At 38.3% G+C, this 22412-nt stretch overlaps 1 protein-coding gene across 3 annotated transcripts in view; it reads right to left on the bottom strand.

Moving 5' to 3' along the window:
* The window catches only part of dusp8a (dual specificity phosphatase 8a), a 34675-nt gene extending 16208 nt beyond the window's left edge, over positions 1–18467 (bottom strand). The window contains exons 1-3 of one of the 3 annotated variants that reach the window (XM_056739614.1): positions 18182–18467; positions 10670–11025; positions 3450–3588 (exon numbers count right to left, since the gene is read on the bottom strand). In XM_056739614.1, coding sequence (XP_056595592.1) covers positions 3450–3588; positions 10670–10900 — 370 coding nt within the window. In that variant the 5' untranslated portion in view covers positions 10901–11025; positions 18182–18467. Of the gene's footprint in view, positions 1–3449; positions 3589–10669; positions 11026–15277; positions 15403–18181 lie in introns of those variants that run through there. The other 2 variants (XM_056739616.1, XM_056739615.1) reach the window with 2 other exon arrangements.
* Between the last annotated feature and the right edge of the window lie 3945 nt (positions 18468–22412).

The following is a 22412-nucleotide window of genomic DNA, read 5'->3' as shown; positions in this document are numbered from 1 at the left end:
GTATGTACTGTTTTTGTTTTGGAAGAGTATACACATTGTAGTGCATAGCAAAGGAGTATGCGAGTATTTGGACAAACCAATCCGTAACGTCACAGGAAACAAAATATATTCTATAAAGGAGTTTAAACTCCTTGCATTTTAGCTTCTCTACATTCGTTATTTCTTATGCAATGTATACTATATAATTCAATTCAATAATTGACTAAAACGTCACTTATTTAATTTATTGATCAAGTGTAGAGTCACTTAACTCCTCCCACTTGCAATGAGTTATAATATCCGTAGGGTATATGATTAGGGTGATTTCTGCCATTGGCGACAGCATGGATCTATTATAGTGAAAATAGTAGAACATCCAAGTACAACAATTTGGGACATTGTAAGTTTGAATACTAATTTTGTTAGCGTGCAAAATAGAATACGGGGTCAATATTACTAAGACAAACATGAAAATCAATTGAAAATGAAAATCAATTTGTTTGTGTTGGACTAGTTTTTGGTACCTACAAGTGCGCTCTTGATATCTGATTTTCACACAACACACGGATACTGTGGCCAAGAGAATTTGCGATAATGATACTATCACAAGATCTAACACTTTTTGAAAAAAAAGGCCCTATCAGTCAAATTTATCTTTAATTTAATTCAATTTTGTCTTTTATTTGGTCAGTGACTCCAAGTACGATTTTTGGAGGCGAGAAAGCTGTAGAGAATATTTATGATATTATGGTACGTGTAGAATTAACACAATATTGATAATCATGAAAATAAAATATATATATAAATATTTGAACACCCCTGATACATATGTATCTTTTTTTAGTGACAGCCTACTGCACAAGCCAAACAGGCCTACTCGCCCAATTCCCACAACAGTTCTATAAAATAGAAGTTCCTGTCAAGCACTAACCGAAAAAAAGGTTGTGTAATGTCTTGCATTATGCAAAAAGCTCATAAAATTAACCATGGGTTAAATTCTTAGTTTTGTATAAACAGCAATCAATCAAACCCAGGCAGAATTTATTCTAAAGGCAACTCGACAGTGATAGGAAGTGGTAATAAACTTCCTGTTCTTCTGGAGTTTATCAATTACAATCAGCACTTTCTTGTTCATAACATCATATCCTGCCTATCACTACAACAAAACGCTGTTGCAAAATGGGGCATCACGATATCTGGGCTAGTTATATTACTATGCCCTGCATGTTTTCACATATGATAAATAACGAAAAGCATTCTCCAAAACAGACTATCTGATTCAGACCCTATTTATCCGTTTACTGTCTGATGTTTTAAAAAACAGTATCCTAACTGACTTTCAGAAGTGACTCATTTATAACATTCAGGTGATTTGACAAACCACTGAAAACCAGTCAAGTCAGATATTGAATTACACAGCACACACAAATATTACGTGAAACTGCGGTTTTCGCAAGCACTTGAGTTTCTATTGATTTTTTTTCAGTGCTGAATAAAAATAAAATGTATGATTAGAACAGAAATTTATCTCAGTTTTGTGACATGAAAGGTTTCACTGAGCTCAATACAATGCATTCTGGTCTTAGTTCTCTGCACAAAATGCATAAAATGTGTAATAAGGAGATGTCCAGGGGAGTCTGCAATATGTCAATTTTTATGTAGGCAAACAAATGTACTAAACATTAAGATGCACGTCTTCAGCTAACCCAGTTACTGATGACTCAGGGGATAATGTGGTTAAGATAACACAATAATTGGCCAAAGTGGGAGTCACAAAGAATCTAGACATAAATTTAATGTGAGTTCACAGCATGGGACCGTAACCAGAGTTCAAAGCAAAAGTGAATGAGCGATTAAAAGAGGAAAAAGGTGGAAATAGGTACACTAACCATGTGATCATGACATGACATAGGACAGATTGTTAATATGGTGTCCACCTGTGGAAATATTGTGACATAATCCATTTGACATCTTTAAAAAAAAGCTTGTATGCCTGCGAATGATTGAATGCATCCAGTAATGTTGTATTATCCCTAAAGCGGTCTTTCAATTCTGACTTCACATGCTGCCAAAAGCCATTTGTTGTCATTTTTGTATTAATCTGGTCTTAACACATATCACAACGCCTTTTTCCCGGCCATATAAGTCAAAGAATATTCAAGTCAGAGGATGAAACCGGCATAACTCCCAAGGTATAGTTTATGCCCCCAACAATAATATGGGAGGAATATTTGCTCTTAATCACTTTAAGGTCTTCAAAAATTCTTCCAAAAGGTTGTCTGCCTCTTTTATTAAAGAAAAATAGTACAGACTCACTGAGGGAAAGAGAGAGGGTTGGAATCAGGACACGTTGCAGGCTGGACTCCTTCTTAAAGGAGCCAGTCTTACCTGTTTTTGAGGTTTTGATTATGTTTTTTGCGCTTTATAATTAACATATTCAAGTCTATTGTTCACCGCTGTCCCCCTTTTAACAAAATGACTGGATTTCTTCCGGTCTATATAAAGTCCATCCTTCAGAAATGCTCTGATTGGTAAAGCTGACCCGGTCTGTCGTGATTGGTTCCCTGCTTAGAGTGTGTGAAGATGTCCCACCCATACCATATCAGCGACCGTACTAAATTGCGTCAGACCGGTTATATTAATTATCACTAATAACAGAAGCGTTAGTTTTTTATATAGGATCGGAGTTGGATAATAAAACAAGCAGGTTGACCAGCACACATTTGAGCAAAGGCATAATTTGAGATTTGCAGGATTGGTGAAATTTCTCCAAATCCTGACTGAAACCAATTTGAAGTGCTTTTCAGTGGTGACATATCTGGATCAAGCGGCTTAGTAAGAAGCGAATGGAAAAAAAGAACATAAGCTCGGCACAGAAAACTGCCTACTGTGAGGGTTTCAACATACTCATCACTTTGAAAGACTAAACTTTGCTGTGACAGATGCCATTACATCTAAGTAATAATTAGCAAAAAGAATGTGCAAAGAAGATTGTGAAAATGCTGTGCATCGAATATGTCAAGACATCCGTGTCTTCATGCCAAAGAAAGAACATGCCTCTGCAACCGGCAACTCCTTTATGACATCATTTGATTGACAGCAGGAGATTCTTGTCGGATCAGTGCATATTAACTGTGTAAACAGTCACCATGATTTCCTCAATGCTTTTCCTCATAAACTGAGATTACAAACATTTCAGCCAAATGCAGTAATATTATTCATGAAGGCTTTGGATTTGTTTGCAAAAGTAAGACAGAACACAGCTGAGGAAGAATTTAAACTAGAGAGAGAGAAAAAGAGAGAGCGAGAGAGAATCTGTGATGTTAGAATCGCCATCTGCTGGTGTAAACAAAAACCGTCCCGTTCCAACCCTCCTCAAACAGATTAAACCCCGACCTCATCTGGGCCCCAGAATGATTTCTGATCAGTTTTACAGCTGATGTCACACATGAAATATCGATGCGCTGTACCTGTGAGCAGAGACACACGGTGGAAGGTGCCGTCCAGCTTGCTCAGGAGAATGTGGACGAAACTGTCTTTGGAGAGCTGACCGGCGTCCTTCGTGCTTTGGTCGTACACCACCACATCCTGTCGGCGGCCCATCTCCACCTGAAGTGCACAAATAGACAAGAACATACGTTGTCAACACGTGCATCACAGCCACATGATGTCATTGACGCGCATCACTGCAGCTGGAAAAACAAGCTGCATTTTTAAAGGTCATGAGATTATTTACAGTAGAGTCTCACAGGCCTTTGTTTCTATAATATGCCTAGTAGATTAGCTACAAGATCAAATAAAAAAATAATAATAATACTGTAACACACATACAATAACAAATACTAATGTAATTTTAAGCTTTTCATCTCTATCGCCATCTCCGTTTAAAAGGATGGTTCACCCCCCAAAAAAATGATTCAACCTCATGTCATTCCAAGCTTGAATGACTTTCTTTCTTCTGCAGAACACAAAGGATATTTTAATAACCAAACAACATTGGACCCTATTAACTTCCATTATACGGACACAAATCACGGAGACATTTCTCAAAATATCTTATTTTGCGTTCTACTGAAGAAAGAGTCATATACAGGGTTTGAATGACATGAGGGTGAATAACTGATGACAGAAATTTAATTTTTGTGTGAATTATTCCTTTTACAAGGATGTCAAAAAACGCAGAACCGTGTCCCGACACAAGAGGGGGCTAACATTTCCCTGGATAACCTATGACCATGGTTATCACCCAACTCTGATAACAACCAAGTTCAAATCAGCCTTTCTAACATAAAAACCAAAGAATTGTTTCATAATTCTCCATATTAACAATGCATTAAATGCAGAGATGGTAACCGTAATTGCTAAATGCTACAAATGCAGGACAGGTTTATAAAGTGCATGATCTATTTAATGACATCATGATTTAGTTGGGAGTGCAGCTGTCAGGAGCAAAGATGCAGCTCAAAACATCCTTTGCACTCCTTGAAATAGACAGGTATTGTATATATATCAGCACATACAGACGTCTGTGAGATGAATTCACAAGAATGCGTAACAATCAAATCAGACAGCATGCGTTATACAATATGTGCCTGTTTTGTGTGTGTGTGTCGGGGATGCTGCAGAAGCGAGAAGCTGTGTGCGGCTGCACGTGAGTCTGGCTGTCTCAATGTTGTCAGGCAGTTTTTAATCACATGACCATCAGCCAGAGCCCCTGCAGAATGACTCACTACAACGCTGGAGCACTACTGGTGGAAACAGAGAAAGGGGAGTGGATGTGAAACGAGGGCAGTGGCCGAAGATGGGAAGAGATGGAGAAGCAGAAAGGAGGAACTCTAGCAAAACAGAAATATTACTTATAGCACCAAAATTAAGTAAACCGAATATCTCCGATTACAGCCTGCAAATTGAAAGCTGCACTGTTACTCCAACAAATACAGTTAAAGACCTAGGCGTTATATTAGACGGCAACCTGTCATTTAAAAATCACATCTCAAATATCACAAAAACAGCCTTCTTCCACCTTAGAAATGTTGCCAAATTACGAAATAGTTTATGTGTTGCAGACGCAGAAAAGCTTATTCATGCATTTGTGACCTCACGGCTTGACTATTGTAATGCTCTACTTAGTGGTTGTCCTGTATCATCGATAAACAAACTACAGTTAGTTCAGAATGCAGCTGCCAGAGTTCTTACTAGGTCAAGAAAATACGATCACATAACCCCAGTTTTATCATCGCTTCACTGGCTACCCATTAAGTATCGCATTGATTTTAAAATTATTTTAATTACTTACAAAGCCCTGAACGGTTTAGCACCTACTTACTTAACCGAGCTTTTATCACGTTACAACCCATCACGCTCGCTGAGATCTCAAAACTTAGGACTTTTGACAATACCTAGAATAACAAAATCCACCAAAGGTGGACGAGCTTTCTCATACGTAGCACCTAAACTCTGGAATAGCCTTCCTGATACTATTCGAGGGTCAGACACACTCTCCCAATTTAAATCTAGATTAAAGACACATCTTTTCAGCCAAGCTTTCACTTAATGCATAGTTAATGAACAGCAGCTACGCTAATTATTCTCTTTATTCTCTTTCCGCCTCTGCCTCGGGATGCCCATCCCGAGGTAGGAAGAAGTTCCACCATGTCCAGACGACCGACAGATGCCCATCCCGAGGTAGGAAGAAGTTCCACCATGTCCAGACGACCGACAGATGCCCATCCCCAATTTGAGATTACACCAGATACAGCTGCAGACTGACTGACCATCCCAGCTCCATCTAAGGCAATTCCACCAGCTGCCAAGAGAAATATGACCATCGGACCATCCCAGCTCAGACCACTACATCCCCAACCAAGAGCAAAGACGGACTATTTGTCTTATTAATGCCGAAGTTACAATATTTGGTATTAAATGCTAAACTAAAATCACATGTCACCAGTCTGAGTGCAGCTATGACACGTCAGAGGGGATCTGGCCCTCCCGGTTGAGCCTGGTTTCTCCCGAGGTTTTTTTCTCCATTAATCAATCATTGGAGTTTGGGTTCCTCGCCACAGCAGGGCAGTGTTGGCCTGCTCACCGGGAGACTGCATTCATTCATTTATTTATTTAGAAATTAGATGTTATTTATTAGAATGAACTTACTCGTTGTATAAATACCATGCACTGTGCTGTGTTTTAACTTTTCTGTTTTTCTTGTTTGCCCCTGTAAAGCTGCTTTGAAACAATACACATTGTGAAAAGCGCTATATAAATAAACTTGAAACTTGAAGGGAGAAAATTAGGAAATTAAAAGCAGAAAATGAAATGATGCACAATGCCGGAGATAAATAGGAATACTGGAGTGTTATCGAAATAGATGCAATAGCTGCCATAGGATAATGGGATGTATAGTAGCCAGGAATTCTGAGCCCTTTGACTGTTTTGTGTTCTGAACCCCCTCTTAAAATGTTTTGGGCCCCACCAGGCGGGATGTAATTACTTGAAAATGTGCATAAAAACAGACCCAAAACCTTTATATATATATATATATATATATATATATATATATATATATATATATATATATATATATATATATATATGTGTGTATCACTTAAAAGAACTGTCAGCTTTCTATTGAGTCACTAACAAAATCTACTTTTTCAATACTAAATCAGCACGACGTCAGCTATAAACTACCTGTCCTCCTTTGATATCAACACTGGTCATGAAAATCTTTTTTTTATAGTCATTTTATATTGTTACAGTCCCTAATAAGAAAACCTATTTATTACTCTTAAAATAGAGTCAATAAATCTGTGTCTTTAAATAGAAGGCCAAACCTGTCCATTTTTCAGAACTGTGTTCAACCTAATTCTCAGCGCTTACCACATCAATGAACTTCGGTCAATGCCATCTTTGACATCATCACAGTTTCTTTGTTGCAATTGATGACCTTTGGACAACACGGTACACAATTCACAAAATATGTCAAAAATATTTTAAAAAAGCACCCAGTCTACAGCACAACGATTAAAAGCGAGCGAAAACAGGTTGTATCTGAATGTAAATAAGGTGAGAAGGTGTGCATGTGAGAAAGCGAGAGTCTGCGTTTGTGTGTCAACTACACACATCACTTTCAGATTGGCAGGTTGCCTAAAAGGTGATGTCACTGAAGGTTGAACTCTGGTTGAAGATTAACGTGCATTCCCAGCCTGCCTCGACAGACTGTGAACGTTTAAATGGCCTAAAAAAACATTTTCACTTCCTACCTATCATTTACCTTGAGGGATTATGCAAGTGAAGTTTAGCTATTAGATAAGGTATTAAACCAAGGAAATTTGATTGACAGGGGATAGTGTGAAACAAGGCTTAGCCATCCTCCTCATCTCTTTACTCGTCTTCATAGGCCCACCCCTTCTGAACAAGGTGTTCCACCTTAATTGGATGAAAGCTAAATCCAGACGTTGACGTCATCACTTGAGGATTATAGTCTCTCAGAGGCAAGGTTTGCTGGAACATGGGTTACACACAGGACCAACACTCACATTGCTAGATTTATGCTTTTGACTTCACAGCGCCATGGGTTAATGATGTCAACCAATTTTGATTGGTCAAATTGGAAATGATATATATTATCAGGGCCAGAATGAATTCATCCCAACAAACTCATCATTCTGTCACCCTAAAAAATGTAAATCTATTACAAAGAAGTCTAATGCACTGCATTGTGGGAAACAGTAATCCTCAGAGTATGATACTATGCTGTTCTGAATATAGCCAGAGACACCCAGAGAATCCCATCAGTATGTGCTATTGGGTTGCAATTAGGTACCCACTTATTACCAAACCAAGCTATACAGAGGTTCAGTAATAGCTAGGTGTCATCCAGAAATACAAACGTGTCAGAGAGCTACATTTTCCAAGAGCCACAGCATAGTCTCAAAGTCACAGGCAAGATCTGTAATATATGTAGATAGTTTGAATGCCGTGACATCAGCAGGATTTAAAAATGACACATTCAATCGCTATTCTTATCTCCTCACTGTGCCTGGGTGGTCACATATATCTTCGTGAGAAGAACATTTGACCAGTGTCATTCAATTCTCACCCAGTGCATTTGTAACAATTTAACCTGTTGACAAGTATTTGCTCTGTCCTTTTGCACCATGCTCAGTAGACAGATCATTACATAGTCAACAACATAGTCAAAATCAGTATAGTTTAGTAATTTCCATGGCTCTTGGTGTGTTAATGTGGTTTCAGATGGTTTGCATTGCCAATCCCTATTCATATTCTTTTACTTTCCTTTCTCATGGTAGTTATATGAGGCAATCTGCAAATATTACTGGAAGGGGGGCATTTTTAAAGGGACAATTCACAAAAAAATTGAAGTCTCATAATTTAGTCATCCTCGTGTTATTACAAGCCTTTACAGCTTTCCTACTTTTATGGGATATTAAAGATGTTAGAGAGTGACTAAGAGTTATTTATAATCATTTTAATTTTTTGGGTGAACCATCCCTTTAAGGAGTTATTCATCATAACAAGATAAAACCATGATGTCAAGTCGCAAAGAATAATCTTCCTTTCTTAGGCCATTGTTGAATCAGTATGCACTTCAGATCTGCCAATGTGGCTGTCTTCGCTCTGGGCGACCACAGAGCCATCTGTCAGTACCAGCTCAATGGAACATTCAGCAGCACAGATTACCATAAACCAAGGCAGTTCGTCACTGTGGAGGAAGTCCTGCTCTTGTACCATTGCACTCTATCTACTGCACTTAACACTGACCCATTTACAATGCATGCCAGGCAACTGGGTGCATATGTTGCCTTCCGCTGATGTAATCTGAAATGGGCCGAACACAGAGCTATGGGGGACCTCAGGCATTATCTCAGTGTGGATGTGTGCTGCCCATCCATTGATGCCCTCTTTCACTTCCTTCCTTTATTCACACTCACAATGGCCAACACTGGTGGCCTTTGGTTGTGGTGCTGTCGTTACTTTCAGCTCTCACATTGATGCCACAACTTCTGCCAATGGCAGGTGTCCAAAGCAGTTGGGGGTTGAAGGGGGTAGGGATTTGTCTGAATCCTGCGCTTGTCATGTAGAAGATTTGCACGTGCTCAGCCAGCGCTCTGCCAGTGGCCGCACTAAAGATTATGATGTCATGCTTATCCAATAACAAAGGGTTTCCAGAATTCACCCCATCCCCGCTCCCCATCCCCCTTAACACCCAGATAGCTCCAGCTTTATCCAGGACTTGCATTAATCACGAGCGTTATCCTCTATACTGAGGGAGATAATAAAAGCCACACAGCCTCTAGGCTCAGCTGTGGAAAGTAATGGGAAAAGTAGCGAAAGAGTGATCCAGGAAAACAGTGCTACTTTGTTGTGTTCAGATGGCAGTGGTTTTGACCAATAGATCACATTCAAAGCCCCCACTTTTTGTGCTCTTTTGGAATCAAATAGTAAACAAAGGCCCAGAGCTGACATGTTTATAGGCCAACAAAATACCTCTCAGACACAGCTTGAGCATACAGCTTTAAAAAAGCTACACTGTTTACACAAGGACCAAGGTTGTCCTGAATAGTTAAATAAGGTTTGTCATTAAGTGTCCTAATAGTGGCACCAAAAAGTATTACAAAAATAAACATTCATGCATTGTCAATGTTCAGATAAACAGGTCCTACCCCACAATCTCACCAAACAGAAATAACAAAGGCCTATTACTCACAAACCCACAAGACAAGAGTTATCTCTTAAAATGGAGTCAAACACCTGCACCTACTTCTGTCAACGTACAGCTGCGCCTAAAAACAAGGAACTTGAAAAGCACGAAATAGAATGTGTGCATGACAAGTCCGGAACTTTATCATAACAAGAAACCCTCAAAAAATACTTCCATGAATAAACTATCAAAGAGACAAGTTGTTTCAGTAAGGCATTGGTGTGATTGATAGCAAGGAGATGCAATCTACAAAAAGTACTGTGTACAATAAGACTCAGATTAGTTTCCGACATTGACCTCATCAGCAATGACATGGAGTTTTACGTGACATTTGACGGTGCTTGGATTTCCCCGTAAGAGTCACTATCACTGAGTGCCTAAAAATACAAAGACTTGGCATGCCAGCCTGATGGGAAAAAATGATGTCATATTCGACGCAGAAGTCATGGAAAACTCAAGTCTCCAATTTCAGAGCCTCTGATAACCAATAAACCTACAGTGGTCTGCCAAATTTAGAGTTGTGTGAGCTGAGAAGATCAAGGGTAGCTGCTAGCCGAAAGATGTCAACTATCAACCCAAAGACTGCTGATCTGCACTTCGTCCTAATCAAACGTTCTCTGCATCTCACTGGTTCTTGACTACTAAACCTAATTACAATATCATTCAACATAAGATAGTGTCAAATACTATACATGCATATGAATTTGACCCCAGCTGTTGCAAGCTGGTGCCAAAACAGGGACTCTTTAATGCGTGTTCACAAGTAAATATTAATTCATTACACAATACTGTGAAGTGACATGGTCGTGAAATCCACACAAAAGTAACAGATCTGTATACAGAACTCTTTAAAGCTCGCCGTTGTCCATTTACTGACATCAACCTCTTTTCCGATGCCCCTGATAGTCAGACAACATTACACATACTCTGCTTACACACACTCTCTCTCAAACACACACTTGATACCTTGACCTTTCCGTTGGGTTGCAGGAGCTCGGTAACCGACACCTTGTCTTGTTGAAGTCTCCTCTTGACGAGTTTTGAGCAGCAGACGTTGACGGCACCGTGTACATGCGAGGCGTTGTACTCCGAGAACGTCCGACTGTCGATGACCAGCAGGCGGCCTGCTCCGCGCTGAAGCAGGCCCGCAAGGCGCTTTATATCCATGGAACTGCGACGGCTCTTCTCCCCTGCCATGGAAATATCCACCAGCCCTCTCTGGAGGAGGGTTACTCACGACTCGACCAAGACAGAGGTGGTGGATCAGTGATGATCAAATCACTGAAGTGGCTCATGGACACAAATGAAGGTGCACATGCTGTCTGTGGGAAGAAGAAAAAAAGTGTCCGTATTATAGACAACTCACTGTTGAACATAAAGGGGAAAAGGACAAAACAATAAGTGTTTTACAAACTAGTAAACCAACACTACTTGTCTACTACTAGCAAGACCTAGATCCCTTAAATATGATCATTCATGCTAGTTCCTAAAATGAAAAATCTTTAGGCTCTAAACATTCTCTCTGCAAGTGCATGAACGTAAATGTGTTTGCACCCAAAAACACGTTGTTGCGTTCTAAAATCTGTCGGACTGCAATTCACACAGTATACATTAAATTCTCAGCACTGTCACAGGGGGCGCTAAAGCTCTCAAAATGAACTATTTAACTATAACTATACATTTTTCAAATTATTGGTACAGACATCTGAATGTAGCTCAATGACCTTGAGTAAGGTTCAAAGACACAAAGTCAAAAAGCCTACATTTATTCAATTATCCAAGTTATACTTTATGCTTAAATGTTCCTTGCATACATACCAGTATTTATAAGAATGAAGGTCAAAACTGATCAGCAAACCAGCAAACATGTGATACATATTGACATTGCTTGTATTACATCCAGGGAGGATGTGGCCAATACAGATTATGTAACAGACTGGAGAAATGTGCCATTTTTAGCCCTGGCTGCAAGTATAATCTTTTCAATAATCCTGCTATTGAAGAAGCACATTTTGCCTAAATGTTTCACTTGGCAGACTGAAAATGGTTGTATGCATTCAATGTAAGTGCCTTTGTTTAGTTTGTACATCTGTGTTGAAGGACAGGCATCTGTGAGGTACGGAAAGAGAGACTGTATGAAACTGGCTTCGTATTGCTCCGGCCTGAAAGGGCAGGAATTGCTTTAGAGTTCAAGTGACATTCAAAAGATTCAATCAACAAGCCACACATTTACATCCCGCAGAGCAAAGGGCCACAGACAGAGAATCATTACGCATGAGCAACTACTGCAACAGTACAGTAGATTGAAAAATTCATAACCACAAACATCTATCAATTATTACTGTCTGTATTACTAATAAAATGCGCTGGACAAATTTAGCATGGTAACAGTTTTGGTCGAAATTCTGGTCACTATGAATACATTCGGGCATTTGGCTGACACCATGATTCAAAGGTGTTTCAATGTAACTTTGTGATTAATTTCGTTCATTATCAGCGATATCTAATTCCACATACACAAAGCTTTTGCTCAATAAGATTTGTATCTTAAAGGTCCAGTATATGAAATTTAGCAGCATCTTGCATCTATTTAACACCTGACTTCACCCATCCCTTCTCCTTTTCGAAGCACTATGGTGGGTGACACAGAATTAAAATGTTGTCACATTTCCGCTTCTTTGCCGAAGGACATAACGTATTTACGAAACACGCTCGGTAGAAATAACATGCCGAATTCCATGCAAGGGTACTTATTCTAAGGTAATAAAAACATAACGTTTCCTTATGTAAGGTCTTTATACACCTCTGAAGACATAGTTATGTATTTTATATTGCATTTCTGTCAATAGATTCTCCAACAAATTACACATTGGACCTTTAAAAAAGTAGTTCACCTAGTTTCCATATGATGTTTCATCATGAGACATGCAATTATATTTTTACAATAAGCAATTACACAATTTGCGTTGTACTCATGACAAAAATGTCTCAAGTCAACCATATTCCTCAAAAGTCAACTCTACTCCGCACCAGTCATAAAAAATACATAGCTTTGGCTGGCTTTATTATGGAAGGTTAACCACACCAAAAGTGAAAGTGGAAGGAGATAAGCTTTCTCCTCCAACCGGATAGACGTGCTACTGAATTACAAATTCTGCTTGTTTAGCTTAGATTGGTGTCTCCACACCTAAGAGTCTCTCATAAAGAGTTTCTGTAGCAGCATAAAAACTCTTTCCTGCAAACTGCATACAGCTTTGTGCAAAGCTTAAGCGATCGGCTAAGCAGAGATGACGTAACAATCGAAGACAGCCGAAGTTTTGCCACTGAGCTGTAACTGCTGGTTAAGCAGATGATCAGGATAAGACGTACAACTAACAGTCTGTTAAGCACCAGACTGTAAAACGGGTTGTAATGTAAAACATTTCGAAAATGTTAGTAGTTTCACATTTTGTGATATCTACAATTTTACATTTACATTTACATTTAGTCATTTGGCAGACGCTTTTATCCAAAGCGACTTACAGTGCACTTATTACAGGGACAATCCCCCTGGAGCAACATGGAGTAAAGTGTCTTGCTCAAGGACACACTGGTGGTGGCTGCTGGGGTTGAACCAGCAACATTTTGATTACCAGTTCAGTGGTAATCAATTTTAGATCTACTTTCATTTGTTTATAGATTTTCTTTTTATTCCTTCCGTATTTGATTTAACTCAACATCAAAAAATCATATAGATTTTTCACTACATCAGAAAATAAAGGCAATGAAATCACCAATTGTAGTTTTATTTCCTGTTCGGATGTATTTTCCTATTAAACAGGATGTTTAGACAAGATGTATCAAAGGGCTTTAAAGGGGTTAAATGGCACGAACAAGTGTTTTTCTGTGTCTTTGGTGTGTTATAAGTTGCCCATGTATGTATTAGACACATTAAATTGCAAAAATAAAAGTGTCGGAAAAAAAAGTTGCGTTCTATCTAAAAGCAAATGCTCAACCAGATCTGCCTGAAACGCCTTGGGTAACCACACCCCCACAAATCTAGATTAGTTCATGGTATTATTTGATTAAGACTGCCCAAATGTATATGCAAGTAAGGTGGGCGTACCTGTCAGTACAATTGCATGGGAACATGATGTTCCAAATATGGTAAGAGGCGATACATTTCTGTCACAAGCTTGCAGTATTCGACAATCACTACGCACTGGTTAACTAGCCAATCATAGCACACCTCGCTTCTCACAGCGATGAGCTTTGAAAAAATTCTGCGCATTTCAGAGAGGCGGGGCTAAGTGGAGATACAAACATGCACGGTATGTAGAAAATAAAGCATGTATCATGTATACACATTGAATTACATCTAAAACAAATGATAAAATTCATTTTAGACGTGTCATTTGACCCCTTTAATAAAAAAACTTTTGTTTACATTGCATCGCTGAATGTAATTTGCTGCTTGCTTATGCCAAACAGTAGTGGGTGGTACAGGGGGCGGGACAATCCCATTGCAGAAATAATTTTACTGGATAAAATGACTGCTTGCACAATGATTCAATGTTTTGATCCGTATTTCCAGAATAAAACGACAGTAAACATCTACTATATCTAATATACTGAATATATAGAGTTAATTTGCAAAAACAGATTACTTCTTTTTTCTTTATCATGCTTTTTTTATTATGTTATCATGTTTTATAGTGTTTTAATTGTGTTAGTTAGAGGTATTAGTTCAGTTGTGACTTTATTTTGAAAAATCCAAATGCAGTTTGATTAATATTAATTGGAATGCAAAAATTAAAAAAACATGATTTTTGAAAAAATATAAAACCAGAGTTATCTGTTTTTGCAAATGAACTTCTTATACAAAAAGTGATTTTTATTGAAGATGGGTGAAAAAGGCAAAATTGTAAATCATAACTCAAATATTACCATTTAGGACCGTGGCTGCATTAAACTTTCAGACTTTATACCGATTCTCATGCTTTCTTTCTGCTGCTGCATTAAGGGAGGGTGATGCTGCAACGTTTAGATATCTGCAGCGCCATGCAGAAGTCAGCAGGGAGAGATTGATTCATACAAGCACGGCACACACGTATGTATATAAATACTCTGAAATTCCACATTTGGAAATTTGCCGTGTTGGAAATAGAGTCTCACATAAATGGATCCAAAAATAAACATTCAAGCAGAATGTCTGAGAACGTCAACATACATACACAAGCAATCTATATTTTATCAACAGTATATAACTTCACTTTCTGCAAGTTTGAAGTCAAATAATCATCCATCAGCTTCCGGATGAAAGGCTCATTTTAAAGTCCACGTAAACAAACCTGGTGCAGCTACAAGCTGTGCAGCGACCGGAGGACCAGCCTCTCGCAATCAGCATCCCAATATGGATGCCTTTGTTTTGATCAGTTTCCAGTCTCCGTACGTAACCATAACATGCATCATAGCCAAACACATGCAGAATACCAGACGCTCAATAATAATTCACCAGGTCTGAATTACACACAAAACCTGCTTACCACCCTTACATGACTCTGATCTCTCTGTGGGAAGGATGTACAGCATTACCTTCAAGAAAAGAAAACCCTCTCCTGCGCTCGGCTGATCGATCAGACGACAACAGCCCCCCGTGGCCTGCAGGATGAGATGAAGAACTCGGCAGCCGAGTAAAGGCACGTCAGAGCATAACAAGGGCTGACGCCGCATGTGTCTAATGGCGTTCCTTCTGCCTGACAACTCGGGCTGCGAGTTGCGGCGTGGGGAGGGGGATGCAAAAGGCTGTGCTTTGCAGTTTGACACCATGCATGTGGAAAGGAGAAGGTGCATATCCCCTCTCGACAGCCAACTGAGATGTACCACGCGCTATTATTTAATATTCAGCCACCTGCCTGACGTGCTTGGATGCATTGTGGTTTCACAGGCGAGGCACACTTTGTTATGTTAGTTGCAAGCCGTGCATTCAATGTTGATCATCACGCATGTTTATGCCTTGATATTTTCTTGATTTTCCTCGAAACAGATGCAACAAATGCTGATGTGGAGTTGGGGTGAAATGACGCAGTTGCCATGGCAACAGATTCGTAAAAAGGGAAAACGAAGATAAATGTGACTGGGGATGCGAAGTTGCAGAGGCTATACCTCTCGTCCCAGAGCTGGAAACATTACAAACGGATGATCTATTGATTTATTGGGATTTGACAGTGCTTTCGAAAGTAGCATGCCGAGAAATGACGCTCGAAATGTGCTTGAAAAGGTCAAGAATTTTTGTTGTTGAAAGCTAAACAAAAGCAAAACAAACAGAGGGCTGTACAACGTTTGACAAACACCTTGAAATGCACGTCTGCGTTTAAAGTGACAGTGATCGCTTTAACACACTGCACCTGTGAACTAATTTTACTGTATTGGGGACAAAGGAAACCAAATGATATCGTAATCTGGGTTGTACGTTAACTAAACGGGTGACATCACTTATTTGGTGCAATACACGTGTTTAAACAGATCATTGTTCCCTGCATGTATTTGTTAATCATTACCGTAATGATATCATCTGTTGTGATAAGTTAGGTTTATTTGACATGAGTCAATCCGCAAGAAGTTATGTCATTATTTATTCATACTCATGTGGTTCAAAACCTGTATGTGGCTTTTCTTTTGCAGAGCAAATAAGAAGCTTTTGAGAAATGTCTCAGTGGTTTTATGTCCATATAATGTAAGTCAATGGGGGTCAATGTTGTTTGATTACCAACAGTCTTCAAAATATCTTCTGTGTTCTGCAGATGACAGAAAGTCATACAGGTTTGAAATGACATGATGGTGAATAAATCTTTGGTAACACTTTCCTTGAAGCATGTATGTATAATGCATTATAAAAGTAGTTTTAAAACATTGTAATGCACCTTTTAATGCATTGTAATGTCTCATAAAATATTTGTTTTTACAGTTAATACATTATAACACTTAGCAATTAATTGTTACACATCACATTTTAAATTGGTTATAATTCTTTAGAACTACATAATATGTTACAACACACATTATGAAGAAATATAACGCATTTTGCCCTTTAATAACTCTTTATAATGCATTATACATACATGCTTCAAGGAAGGTGTTACCAAATCTTTTAAGTGAACTCTCCCTTTAACAAAAAGAAAATATATTTATATTATCAATCAACACACCAGTATATTTCATTAAAGAATGTTAAGAAAAGGAATCTTGAGCAGTGAAATTCAAAAGTGTTTCTTTTGAGGTGATCTATGTACCGTTATGAGAAGATCTCTCTATCATCAAGTAAGTATCATCAACATGTTCTCCATTCCTGTACATCGACTGCATAGGCTTGGTAACTACATGCAAAAAAACAATTCTTTAGGGTCCTGACAGCCTGAGATTAACGCTTGGGACAGGGTCAGTGTAATGTATACTACCTCTCTGAAATGCCACATTAATCTTCAGGTCTGTCTTTATAGTGATGATGCAGTACAGCACTGTGTACTCATATTTACAACTGATGCATTGAACATATTAGGAAATCTTGGGAAAGTACAAGCAGTAAGTACACGTAATTGGTCAAAACTATCTATTGGACAGATCTTTCTATTTGCTAAGGATGATGTGTTCCTCTCTGGTTTACAAAATATAATCCCTGCACTAATTACCAATAACTAATTAAATCCCCTTTTTTTGTTATTAGTTGTTTGAACTTCCATCAACCCTGAAAGAGACATTTTTGATCTCAGGACATTGAACGCTTATTCTAAACTGTTTTTCTTAGGTCTACAATTTATTCTGCAATATGTCTTCTGTAAAGCCACGTTGCAAAAATGTAAAATTGTGAAAGGTGCATGAGAAATAATTAGAAACAAATGATTCTGAATTACCAAAAACGTATAAATAATATGATAAAAACCACTATACAATTATACTTATATATACTATTGTTGTTGTTACCTATATACAATTGTTTGATATCAATGTTAAGTATAGCTCGAATAAATTAACTAAAAAAAGAATGTAAATAAATCTTAAAAATATTTTGCTTCCTCATTCATATTATCATATGAGGGAAATATCTGTGATATTTATAAATATGATGCAGAGGCCTGCAGTAATCGCCAGACAAAGCTCACTGCCTGCATGCTGCCATGTAAACATGTTGATTTACAACCCACAAGACAAGAGAAACGTTTAATATTGTGCCATTTTCTCCTTTCGTTGACATGATATCAGATGCATGATATAATGACGACCATGCAAAAAATGGCAATTATTAAGTGCAACAAAATGAAATACAAGTCTTCTGTAAATGTCATTGAGATGCACATGAACGGGCGACTAGTGGTCGTCACGCGCCAGTACGTCCATCCCAAACTATCGTCGCTATTTCACTATCATCAAATAAACCGACACGCACGCGGCTAAATCTAAGGTCTCAAATATCGATACGCCCCTTTCATACCCCGCACTCACCTCTGTTTGCCCAGATCCCGAGTATTTCAGCTTGTCTCCATGTTGGGCACTGTGCTCCGATGCGAAGCCATTCGCCAACAGACGTCACTGCTCGTATAGACTAATGACTGTGGATGAGCGTGTCCTACTGACATATGCGAGCTAAATCATCTGAAACCATTCAAACCGCGTAAACCGCATCCGGGCCGGCGGTGTATATCGTGCCCGCATATACAGATAAGCAAATGTAGATATTAGGCAGTCGGGAAAACAGAAGGTGCACTTTGGCACCATAAATGAACTAACGATGAGGTCATGGTTCAGAAGGGAAAAAAATGCCACTGACGTCAGCGCCAGCCAATGGCAGCCCGTGGCCCAGGGGGCTCGCTGACGTCAGCTCGCTGATCCGCAGATTAAAGGGACACGGAGGCTTTAAAGAGAGCTGCCTGTTAGGGTTAGTGCGCACTTTGTAGGTCACTCGTTTGACGCTGGTTAAACCACGGTTGTTGAGCTGGGGGGGGGAATTTAGTGTTACTTTCTGTAGTTGAATGAAAACAGTTGTACGAGAACAATATGTTCTAGTAGGGTAGTTAGAAAGAGCATTGCGTAAGCAATGCAAAGGTCAAGTGTTTGACTCCCAAGAGATACATACATGCATACTAAAACATGTATAAATTCAATACACCGTAAATCAGTTTGAATAAAAGCATCTGCCAAATGCATAAATTTAATTATTAATAAGCAAATAAATAATATAAATATTGGAATAGTTTATTTTATTATTTCTGAAGAGTTTAAATTTGCTTAATAATTGGGATTTAACATTGGGCTGCCTTCACAGTTAAAATGTTATTTAAAATTTACAGAAATTACAAATTATATGATAATTGACAGTCTTTAAGTTCGTACCGAATAGCGCCCCGTTTTGGTAGAGAAAGACTATTGCAGTAATAATGTTTGTACAGTAAAATGTTCCCATCTAGTGGTGAAAAATTAAATTAAAATTCATGCATATGAAGTTCATTTTCCCCAGTCTAGATGTTTTAAAGAACATCACTGTGTATAGTTACCAGATTATTGGCAAATGCGAGTTTCGTCATATCTAAATGGTTTAAACATTTAAAACTTTATCTAGATAAATATATCTGTCTGTCATTATAGTACTGATCAAAATGCATCTGCAAATGCACTAAACTGCCCCAATTTTCCCACAAGGTCGAAGATAGCAGTATTAAGGGAAAGAAAATTAAGTAAATATTCACAGTTAAACCAAGTTAATGATCTAATGAAAGCCCGATATTCAACGGCCTTCAGGTGGTGTGACATAACTTTTCATTGCCGGGATTCTACCATGCAATGTTTGTTTTCAATGAGGAAGTTTTAGCAAAAAGGTCCCGGCAAGGTAAATAACTTTCTCTTGAAAGTGTGTGTCTAGAAGTTATGCTTTACCTTACAGAATCCATTCTCGTGGTAAATAGATTGTTCAGGACTGATATTTGTTACAAATATGGTAGAACGATTACTTCAACTACCACAGATGCGTTTCTCGATAATCTGCCTGAATTGTCTCAATTCTCTAGCATGGGTAAAAATGTTGAAGATCTTGACATTACTACTGAATATGTACCTAGAATTTCAAAATCAAGTGCATGTGGTAGATCCTTTTCTTATCTAGGACCTAAACTTTGGAATATTCTTCCCTCCACTGTCCTGGAGGCAGACACACTCTGTCAGTTTAAATCTAGACTAAAGACGCATCTTTTCAATCTTGCATACACTACACTTCCATGATATTAATCCTCAGAGGATTTAGGCTGCATTATTTAGATCAACCGGAACCAGGAACACATCCCACAACAACTGATGTTCTTGTTGCATCAAAGAGTGCAGACCAGTACTCTACTCTCAGCCAATCTTGTCTCTTTGTTCCAAGGTTACCGCAGGATGCAGTTCATCCCCAGACCTGATGGCAGAGCGGAGGGGAACTGGAATCCCCTGGTTGGGCATGGGTTCTTCTGAGTTTTTATTTCTTGATTGGAGTTTTGGGTTCCTTGCCACCGTTTGCATACTGTTTTGCATAATTTGTCTGGCCGGGGGGCTGCTTTAAAGTTCAGAAGTTTTACGTAATTAATAATGAATATAGGAATTTATAGTCCGTTTAATATTTGACCTGTGGTTCTCTCTCCTTTATCTTAAATGTGTGCTTTCACTATGTGCGTGTGTGTTTGCGTGTGTGCGTCTATGTCAATGTGTGAAATTATGTATGCATATTATGTGTGAGGAGCATTTATATGTCTGTCTTTTGTGTTTTCACCATTTTCTTGTTATACAGGTATATGACTTTAGTTGTTTTACTTGTAGTCCATTTGTCTCATGCACAGCTGCTTTGTAACAAGAAAAATTGTAAAAAGCGCTATATAAATAAAGTTGAGTTGAGTTGATCAAAACCTTTAACATCACACCAGCTAAAAGGTGAGAGATCTGCTGGAGAAGATAATGCTCGTTCAAGAGAAGTGAGAAAGAGGAAGAATCGCAGTAATTTGAGTAATGATATGATCTGTTTGTTTGTCCCTCAGGTTTCTTTGTTTATAAAGCCCACTCATCGAAGAGAGTAACTGGTTATTAATTGAAACTGGATAATGACATCCTTGAGTGATCCACCCACACCCAGGAGACATGGTACAGTGACCCACAGGCATCTCTTCATGGCCCTTTACATAGATATATCTGAAGAGATATCTGACTATCATCGTAATAAAAAAACTCAGAAATAAAAGTTTCAGAACTTCTAAATATTTATGTAGGCTACTAAAATGGTCATTCCTGGGTTTTATTAGTGCTATTTTTTTACTAAGTAAACATGTGTCTGAGGTTGTTATCATGTTGATGTTACAATGGTGTACAGTAACAGTAATATGATCTTTGACTCATGGTCTTTCAGCATAAAATGTGTGAACACCATCTCTCTCTAACTTCTACATCTATTTTTAAATTATTAGCACAATCAAGCAAAGTAAATACAATTGTTTGTAAAATCAGTAAACAATAGTTTCAAAATGACAAGTTTGCGGATAAGTTAGTTTAAATAGCTAGAGACATTTCCCAATCCGTATACACCCATTGTTTTCTACCTTTTTTGTCCCAACAATCTGGAGTCAAACATCACTCTTTTTTTTTAAATCCTACTGTGTACTGCTGGAAATTCAATATAGTCGTATTTCATTTTGCAGAATGAACATCAACTCTATTTATCAGACACAGATAGACCCATTGTGTGGGAGTTATGGAAATCTTCATCAGAATGGGTCACTTGGACCAATGCTGGGAAATAAGGAAGTTTCCAGTCCAAATAACCTCCGTAGAACAGGAAGTTCAGCCTCAAAAATGGACTGGTTGATGTGACGAGCTATATTGAAATGATATATTTTAAAATATTTGTTGGACAAGTCGGAATTGTAATGTTATAGATTATTTAATAATTATTACCGAATATGGTTATAAACATTTCAGCCTGGGGTTACAGGATTAGTTTTGGGTTGACAAAACCAACGTGATCTTTGTTGGCATCGTGAAGCAGCTCACAGTTTCTTTGTCAACTCAACTTTGATACAGAAGCTAAGGTTAGTTCACGCGCGAGTGCACATGAACGAGTGACGTCTGCATCGCACAACCTATCACATTCAACATGGATAGAGGGATTTCTGTATGTTTCCACAGGAAATAATTATGCGCAAATATTAGTAACTCAAAAATGTATTACAGCCACGGAGTAATACTGTTTCGGCTGTACAGTAGAACTATATAGTACACCCATTTAGTGCAGTATCCTATAGTAAGATAAATACTACAGAAAAGTAATGATGTATTTGTATAATACAGTATGTTTGATTAAAATACCCTGCCTTATAATAGTTACCGTTTAGTTAACTTTTACGAATGAGGGTAATGCACATGATGAAGTGAAACCATCTGTGCACTCTGACAGAGTTAAAGAGATAATCGTAATATGCTATTTATTATGGCACACGTGTGATGTGAAGATTTATAACTTTACTGGTGTTTCTGTTATAGGACATTTCAACAACCTTTCCCAGAAACGTGTCAACATCCATAGGTTACAGAAGAAATGTGAACAAAATACAATTATGTATTTCAAAATACAATTCAAATACATAAGCTGATTCTAAATAAAGAAGGCTAAATAAGAAATGTCAGTATGTGAACTAAGTAGTCAGTTAAAGTGTACATTTAG

This window comes from Triplophysa dalaica, chromosome 24, assembly GCF_015846415.1.
Source record: "Triplophysa dalaica isolate WHDGS20190420 chromosome 24, ASM1584641v1, whole genome shotgun sequence".
In the NCBI taxonomy this organism is placed as follows: Eukaryota; Metazoa; Chordata; class Actinopteri; order Cypriniformes; family Nemacheilidae; genus Triplophysa; species Triplophysa dalaica.
The sequence above is the reverse complement of the archived record's forward strand: the minus strand, read 5'-3'. Positions and strand labels throughout refer to the sequence as shown.